We start from the raw sequence: 9595 nt of genomic DNA, 5'->3' as shown, positions 1-9595 counted from the left end.
ACGTTTGACGTCATACATTTGCCACCAATGACAGATGGGAAGTTGCTACTGTCTACGTATGGAATGACAAATGACAATTTAGGATCAGAATGTGTAGCACCATGTCAATAATTGTTGCTAACTTTTAAAGGTCATAATAAATTGATCCAGTAACTAGATTTACAGCATTAATGTAAACATTTCTTCTATATAAAAAGACACTTTTGACACACGCGATTTACATAACACTAAAAAGCTTCAACTCCTCGAAATTTAGATGGTGCTAAGAATAAAAAACTACTTATCAAATCAAAATCAAAATAAGTTTATTGTTATGAACAAATATTTGGTGGTAATAAAGCAACTTTAAAAAAAGAAGAAAAACAGTAAAAAAGAGAAATGTATACAAAAAAGGAGGAAAATCAAAATCTATATATACATACACTGTAGACTCCACAAAACATTAAGCATAAAGCACTCCAAGGTTATAGTAGGCCTTTTCTGTCAGATACTTTATAAGCCTACGCCTAAAGTACTTAACTGTTGCAAGGTCTCTAATGTTGCATGGCAGCTGATTGAATACTTTTGATACCTTCGTAAAAAATTAAATTCTGAATAAGAGCGGACGTTGGAATGGGCAGTTGCAGATTGCCCCTCTGTCTATGTTATCTTTATGCCGTTTCTTCAACATGATGGTAGCAACTTCCAGTATATACACAGGTGACTGCTAGAATGTTTTCTCAAGCAAATAGGGGGCGGCAGGAATCCCGAGGTTTTGCCTTGGAAATATACCTGAGAACTCTCTTTTGCAATACAAAAAGCGACTGGATTAGATAATTGCCCGCATTCACTCAAAAGCGAAGACAAGAATCGACAAGAGCAAAATATACAGTTCTATGCACCTCGTTACCATGCTCTTCAGTTGCGACCCTGACAGCAAAACAACCAGCTGATATTTTACTACCAAGATCAAGTAAGTACATGATCAGTAAATTTAAGGTTGTTATCAAGGATGACATCATGAAATCTGCTGCTAGACTCTTCAGCAACTTGATTTCCGCCAATGCACACATCCCCAAGCTCAACCCTAAAAGTAAGGATTTATTTGGTCTTATTGAAGTTCAATGACAGGCTATTTAAGTCAAACCAGTCTGGTATCCTCTGGAGGTCCATCATCAGGGTCAGATGAAGGACTGACTATTTGAACCATGCCAAAGAATTGTGGTGTCATCCGCAAATAAAGTACTTTTTCTCTCAATGTCCAGATTTGTAAGATCATTGACGTACAAAAGAAAAAGAATTGGACCCAAGACGCAAATCCTAAAAACAACAAATCAATGTCATCGTATTGCTCCACTTTTCTCGATTTCAGGTATCCAACGACTTTATCCACTGATGACTGTTCAGTATTTCCTTCAGATCGTACATATAAGGAAGTGCCACGTATTTTTTTCCTAATGGGAGTTCGTAAAGAAGTAGTTGTTGCAGATGTTACTTGAGAGATTATATTTGGTACTATTGATAACGATTCCTGGTTGGTTCTTCTGAATCTACAGTCTCATTTGGCTGTAAATCGGAAAAGGAAATATTTAACCCCGTGTCAGCAAATTTGAAAAATGATATAAAAAACGACACTTGCTGAGCCCGTGGATATGTCTTGAAACATCAACTCGTTTAGCTGCTTGACCAGTTGTAGTTTTTTCGGAACGCAAGTGTTTAGCATAACTATCGCGTATATTTTTTTTATTTTTTTTTCACTTCGTCTCCTGAAAGTAAAATATAGAGTATTATATTATTGCAGATTCATTTATCACAATAAGACACAGTTTTCGAAGACAAGTCTTTTATATCGTCAGTAAAATCATAGGAAAAGTATGTAGAGCTATATGAAAAGTATTACATCCTTTATGTATATGCCAAAACCAACGGTGCAACAATGGGAAAATATTATTTCTGATTTTGAAGACGAATAACAGTTCCCCAATTGTATCGGCAGTATTGATGGGAAATATGTTACTATAAAATGTCCACCAAATAGCGAGTCTAACAATTTTTGCTATCTCAAGAAATTCTCTTTGGTATTACTAGCTATAGTTGATTTTGATTATAAATTTGTGTGCATAGATGTCGGTGGTTATGGGAGCGATAGTGGTATTTTCGCAGTCTCTGCTATGGGACACGCTTTGAATGTTCCAAGAGGAAAGCACAGAAGGACAACAAGAAGAAACCCCATGTGTGCTAATTGGCGACGAAGCGTTTGCATAATAATGCATAATAATAACTTTATATTTAATGAGACCATTTCTTTAGAGACAATCGCGAAATAATATTAGAAATGAAAACTATAATAAACGGCTATGTCGAGCCCGTCGTGTTGTTGGAAATGCCTTCGGTATAATTGCCCAGAAATGGAGGTTATTTTACAGACCATTGGAACTGAAAATAGAAACGTGCAGAGATGTTGTTAAAGCAGCCTGCGTCTTACATAATTATTTACGCTGTGGTACAAACTCTGATGCCAATTTTATCCAGCTTTTGGAACCTGTAGAGGCCGAAGTCCATGCACTGCAAAATATGAATATAAATGGGCGAAGACCAGCCAGTTTTGATTTTGAATTAAGAGGAAGGTTTGTTGGATATTTTAATGTAGAATAATTATATTTACAAAGTAGGACTAGAGAAAACTTACACTTTTTATATTATAAGTTTAAATTAATCATATGTTTTTACAACCTAATTAAGGCGTTACCATTTTCAGCTGGGAACATAGATGTACTTCTCCTGTTTAATAATGTTTTGACAGAGATAAATCAAATAATCATGTTAATTTTCTTTCATTTCTAACTACTCTATGAATACCTACTTACCACTTATTTCTAATTCTATGAAAAATGGCGGCATTTTATATGACATATCAGTTGTTTGACAGTCCGGCAGTCTCGAGTACATCATTTCGTTTGTTTTACCGCCATCTATACTCGCCGGCACAAAATTCCGCCACCCTGAAATATTGGCCAAGTTTGATGTTTTATAAATTTTTAATTTTTTATCAGATTCTCACGATTTTGCCATCAGTTTTTAGATACATTTGTTGTGATTTTTTAAAATCATTTTGTAAAGTAGCATTTTTCGATTAGGCTATATTATAAAGGAGTAAAACAAACTGTTGTTTTTTCTCGTAATTTCAAAAGACTCTGTAGGAAAATTAAGGTGGATAGTTCTGTTTATATACTGTTCCTTGTTATCTTTGATGTATTCTATACCTTTGACTTTTGATTCATTCCATTATCTCATTTCTGCTGCGAACTGCAAATTTTTTATTAAAACGCTGATTTGAAGCTTATTTTTAGATAATTAATGTCAAGTTTTCGGTTAAAAATTATCGACGTTGGCTAAGGACGCAATTAATGTGACATAAAGTTTGACAGTGTCACTATTATAATTTGTTGTGTGTCAATATGGTATTAACTCCAGCAGACGTGGGTAGAATTGTTGTGTTAATAGAGGATGGCCGTAGCAAAAGTTATGTCGGCCGTACTCTGAGATTTCCGCGGTCTACAGTTCGAGATGCCTGGAATAGGTTTTTACAGACGGGAATTTTTACTAGACGACAAGGCTCTGGCAGAAGGAGAATGACCACTGCAGCTGATGATCACTTTGTCACCATTACTTCTTTAAGAGATCGAAGATCTACTGCTGTGTGTCTAAAAAATGACTTGCGAATACTTCATGGAGTAAGTGTAAGTGAAAGAACGATACGTAGAAGATTAGCAGAAGCTGGACTTTATTCACGAAGGCCAGCAAGATGTCCACAATTACTTCCTCGGCATCGACAACACCGACTGAGGTTTGCAAGATCGCATTTGGAGTGGACTTTAGAACAGTCGGCAAACGTACTATTCACAGATGAATCCAGGGTTTGCTTAAGGACGCCGGATGGTCATGCGCGGGTATACAGACGTAGAAATGAAAGATATGCTGACTGCACCATTTCAGAACAAATCTCATATCGTGGCGGTTCAGTCATGATTTGGGCGGGTATTTCTACCAAAGCACGCACCAATCTTGTATTTATTGAAAATGGAGCTCTAGTCGCCCACCGTTACATTGAGGAAATCCTTCAAGAAGTTGTTGTCCCATTTGCTCCATTCATTGGGAACCAATTTACATTAATGCATGATAATGCTATACCTCACATTGCACATGTAGTGAGCGAATATCTGGATGAAGTTGGACTCCCAAGATTGGAATGGTCCGCATGTAGCCCGGATCTTAACCGAATAGAACAACTTTGGGATCAACTTAAAAGGGCCGTTCGTCGTCGTCCTGTACAACCACAAATCTTGCAAGACTTACGACTAACGCTGATCGAAGAATATGATCGAGGAATATGAGGAAGAATAAGGAACCTTGTTCATTCGATGCCGCGAAGACTGCAAGCTGTTATTGCTGCGAGAGGAGGAAATACACGCTATTAAAATTGTTTTTTTTTAATTAACTTTATGATATACCTAGTGTTTGTTGCTCCTAATAAAAATACGCTTCAAATCAGCGTTTTAATAAAAAATTTGCAACTCGCAGCAGAAATGAGATAATGGAATGAATCAAAAATCGAAATGTTTAGAATACATCAAAGATTATAAGAAACAGTATGTAAACAGAATTATCCACCTTAATTTTCCTACAGAGTCTTTTGAAATTATGAGGAAAAACAACAGTTTGTTTTACTCCTTTATAATATAGCCTAATCGAAAAATGCTACTTTACAAAATGATTTTAAAAAATCACAACAAATGTATCTAAAAACTAATGGCAAAATCGTGAGAATGTAATAAAAAATTAAAAATTTATAAAACATCAAACATGGCCAATATTTCAGGGAGGCAGAATTTTGTGCCGGGGAGTGTATATATCGAGGAATAACCGCTTTTTCAGTGTTAGGTTATATTTAACCCTTTGCGGTCGTTGTCATGTCTGACATGACACCAGGCGTAGTCGTTCACGTTTACACAAAACTTTGCTTTGACAAGGCAAAAAGCCGATTCTACTAGTTGTCATGTCTCTCATGACACATTTTTCAAAGTCGATTTACTCGTTATTCATTTATACCATGACAAAACCGATAACAAATGTGAATTCCGCGGGAAATTTTATTTAGGAATACACATGCTTTTTTTATGCAAGTCGTGACCTTTTTGGCAACCTTGCGATTTTTTTGTTGAGTGCCGGTCGCGACAAATACACGTGCATTCTTATTTAGTCTTATTTGAGTATTTGAGAGAGTTAGGTATGCAGATTTTGTTTGTGTTTTTTTAATATTTTGTAAGATTCGGATGTTTGTTTATAGTTATAATTATGGCGAAAAGAGCATTAACGGACACGGAGTTAGAGGAACTATTATACGTAGACGAGGAGGAGTTTGACTTGGATCAGTTTAGTTCAGAGAGTGACGAATGGGAGGATATAGATCAAAATCTTAATGAAAATGATTCTGACGAAGAGTCTGAGGAGCGTGTTTATAATTTAAATTTATGGAGGCCATGGACAGCAAATGAACCAAGATTTAAAATATTCCCTTTCTTAGAAGATGTTGGATACCATCCACTACGAAATAACCAGCCAGTGTCCGAACTAGATTTTTTTCAGTTATTTCTTACGGACGAACTTATACAAGCAATTGTGGATGAAACAAATAGGTATGTATTTAATTGTATTATATTTCAAGTAAAAGAAAAATGTGTAAATATATTTTTAGATATGCTGCAGAAAAAATTTTAATAAACACGCCGCTCACAAAAAGGTCAGTTTGGAAGTCTTGGAAACCAGTCACATTAGAAGAATTTATGGCATTTTTGGGCGTTTTACTTAATATGGCCTTAAATCCAAAGACCGAACTATCTGACTATTTTTCTAATAACTGGATCGACCATCAACCCTTTTTCAAAGATATTTTTTCGAGGGACAGATTCATGCAAATTTTTTGGAATCTTCACGTTTCTCCACCCGAAGAAGAGCAGATGGGAGTGAAGAGTCGTAGCGTCAAAGTGAAAAATGTGTTATGGTATCTGGAAACACAATTCAAGAAGTTTTATACTCCAGATAAGAATATTTCTGTAGACGAAAGTACTATTGGTTTTAAAGGCAAAGTATCCTTTAAAGTTTATAATAAAGCCAAACCTACAAAATGGGGAATAAAAGTATATGTGCTTGCAGATTCAAAAAATGGTTACATATTTACGATGGAGCCATATTTGGGAACTCAAACAACCCAGGGATTGATACGCCCAGATTTACCAGCAACCGCCCGCATAGTAGTTCATTTGGTGCAAAAACTTCTTAATTCTGGAACTGGTTCGGGAGGTTACCATATATTTATAGATAGATATTATTCAAGCCCTTTGTTAGCATGCGAGTTACATAAAATAAACATACATGTAACGGGTACTGTAATGGCTAATCGACAAGGAATTCCGACAGAATTAACTACCGCATATACAAGAAAATTTAAAAAAGGCGAGATATCTTCCAGGCATGACAATTCTATATCAGTACTGGCATGGAAAGATAAAAGAGTTGTTCTTATGTTATCTAGTGTATATGACAACTCAGTACAAAATATAACCAGGCGAACGAAGACCGCTCAAGGGCGTTGGATTGAAGAAGTCATAGAAAAACCTACAGTTATATATGAGTATAACAAATTTATGGGAGGGGTTGACGTTGCTGATCATTATGCAGCAAGCTACCAATTTTTGCGAAAAACAAGTAATTGGTGGCGAAAAGTATTTTTCTGGTTATTAGATGTGTCGATAAATAATGCCTTTATATTACAAAAAATAGCAACAAATAATCAGCAACTTCGATCGAGGAATTTCAGGAAAAAATTAGTTATTCAATTAGTTGGAAACTACAGAAATATATCCAGACGTCGATCAGCTTATGGTGCCGAGGATATTTCTCGTCTAAATAATAGGTTTCATGCCATTTATGCAAGAAAAAATAATTCCGATTGCAAAGTTTGCAGTGATCGATCAAAAAAAGGTGGCCGAAAAACTACTACCTATTATTGCAAAACATGTCAAGACCACCCTGCTTTGCATCCCGGGGAGTGCTTTGAGAAATATCACACCGACGAAAATTACAGATAAATACGTGTTCTTTTTTGTTTTTTTTTTTAGAATAAATATCATGCTTTCCTATAAACTATAAAATGCGTTTTATTTTTAACTTTCTTGATAAAAAAAAATGTTCTAAAAGTATATTAAAAAGCTCTCCGATAAAAAAAGAAATTTGCTGCCATTTATTACATGATATATTACAAATATTTACTAAAACTTTATTTTTTTATTTTACTCAATATATCTTTTATACTTTCGCTAAATTTTAATATTGTAAGGCAATTAGAATAACAAATAACAATAAATAAACCTATCAAGTCCCATAAAATATACTCGTAAATTAGCCTCCGAGCTGTACGGAGAATCGGCGGTAATTACCGAACGAGCGGGATGGTTGTCATGGTATAGATGACAACGATCTGTGTTCTTATCTGAAAGTTGCACTGCCGTCCGCAAAGGGTTAAACTTATTGACAGAATGTTATATATAAAAAACCAGAATTTTTTTATAAAGTTAACTTTTATTGATACCGGATCCACCCGATAAAGTTAACTTCTACATCTTAAACTGTGACATGTGACGTTATTCCACGAGTTAACTTTAAGTTATCTGTTAAAATAGTTTTATAGTACCGGCCCTAATTCTAAGAAAAGCCTCAGGTGTAAATTAACTCAAGATGAAATATTCGAGAGACTTGCCATGTAGCAACAGTGACAAGCAAGTCAATCAACTACTATTTAGCTAGCAACAATTTCATGATATGATTGCTACTGCTTGCAGCTATAACTACGTATCTGACATAATTCATGTCAATTTATTTAAAATCCCTTTTATTTATATAAACAATAATTCATTAAATTTTAGACAGCTTAAATATTGACGCAATAAAGCAACTATGACGTCATCACTCCGGTTTATAATTTCCCTTAGGCATAATACGCCAAAGCATTAGGCGCAATAACCACATGCTGCGTATTGTTTGATAAGGAAGGGGTTGTAAAGGGCGCGACGCATGCGCATTAGTTTCATTTTAAGATTATTGGCTTTTCCTGGCTAAAGTTTTCCTCATTTTCCGGGATTTTAATCATTAATTTACAATTTTCGGTGCTTCAAATCACATAGAAAAATAACGACGGGGTTCGCTTTCCATTTATTTAAACCCTTAACGGCTTTACACCGCCACAGTCAACCCTCCGAACTCGAGAACAAAAGGGAACCATTTGCAAGAAATTTCTGCATTCTTTGTTAGCTTTTTTTAGTTTTTTTTTGTTTATTGACCGTGAAATTGATGCATCTGCTGTACAGTGAGTCTTAGTTTACAGTTTTTACTTTGAAAAATATTGGGGAGCAGTATGCTGGTCGTTTTCTAGCAGTCGTTTTGCCAGTTAAGAGGTAAGTAGGTTCCTTTTATTGTTCCAGACGTTTGTCACGTAAGCCCTTTAATGCACCTAATTTTTATTAAAAGCCACTGTAAACGGCCTCCAAAATTTGTATAAAAAAAGCCCTGAATATGTCCTTAATATGTTTAGGTTATGTAGTCCTTGCCACTTAACCTAACATAAATAAACAAGAAAATGCTTATTCTAACCTAATTCCACCCCAAAATTATCCAAGCTCAAACTTCCAACGTTATAAACTGGATAAGCCCGGTGATTTTTAAATCTAATGTGCAAATGTAGTGTTTGGTGATAAATTTATTTGTTAATTGTGTGTTTTATTAACAGAAGCGTCAATTAAAAAAAGTTCCAATGGAGCCAGAGTCAGACAAACTGTCCCATAGGTCGGCAATTTCCGTTGGCAGGGTCAATACCATAATGAAAAGTTCCTCAGATGTGGAAAATGTCAGCAAAGAGTCCTCACTAGTAATGTCCAAAGCGGTGGAATTGTTTATTAAGATGCTCACCGAGGAGGGTTTCGGTGAGGTGCAGCAGACCAACAAGAAGTTGGAATACAAGTGTTTATCTAATGTGGTGCATCGGGAGGATAAATATAAGTTCCTGAGAGATATTTTACCTAAAAAGATCACCGTTTTGCAGTATAAAGAGATTGTGGCTAAGAGGAACAGGGAGGAGAAGAAAGAGGGTGAAAAGGGGTCTTCGACCGAGGATTCCGACGGTAGTAGTAGTAGCGGTAATAGTGATGGTGAGGTGGATAGTAATGACAGTGGTGGATCTGTTAAGTAAATAAGTCACTTTGAGTTCATTTATTGTTTAAATTTAAATAATCTGTCAGTTTTTTTTTCTTGGCTGCTATACTTTTCTCATAAAACTCTCTAAATAAATTAATATTATTAATTTTTATTGTTTAATTTATTAAAACCTCTAAAACATTCTTTGCTATGCAACAATACTTCTGAGACAATGCATTAAGATACATTTAATAGTTATATTTGGAATTTGAATATATAGTGCATTTTTTTTATCTGGAGTCATAGGGTTTTATGTGTAATATTTTCAACCCCATGTCAGAACCTGTTCTATTTAATCGATAGGATTGAA

At 35.2% G+C, this 9595-nt stretch overlaps 1 protein-coding gene across 1 annotated transcript; it reads left to right on the top strand.

The window, feature by feature from the left end:
* The first annotated feature begins 8023 nt into the window (after nucleotides 1-8023).
* On the top strand, nucleotides 8024-9391 carry LOC126743335 (chromatin accessibility complex 16kD protein). The gene is made up of 2 exons (XM_050450373.1): nucleotides 8024-8489; nucleotides 8822-9391. Exon 2 carries the CDS (start codon nucleotides 8846-8848, stop codon nucleotides 9278-9280), a length of 435 nt encoding a protein of 144 aa, XP_050306330.1. The 5' UTR covers nucleotides 8024-8489; nucleotides 8822-8845; the 3' UTR covers nucleotides 9281-9391.
* Nucleotides 9392-9595: the final 204 nt, after the last annotated feature.

The sequence above is a fragment of the Anthonomus grandis genome, chromosome 1 (assembly GCF_022605725.1).
Source record: "Anthonomus grandis grandis chromosome 1, icAntGran1.3, whole genome shotgun sequence".
In the NCBI taxonomy this organism is placed as follows: domain Eukaryota; kingdom Metazoa; phylum Arthropoda; class Insecta; order Coleoptera; family Curculionidae; genus Anthonomus; species Anthonomus grandis.
This window is presented reverse-complemented; position numbering and strand designations above follow the sequence as displayed.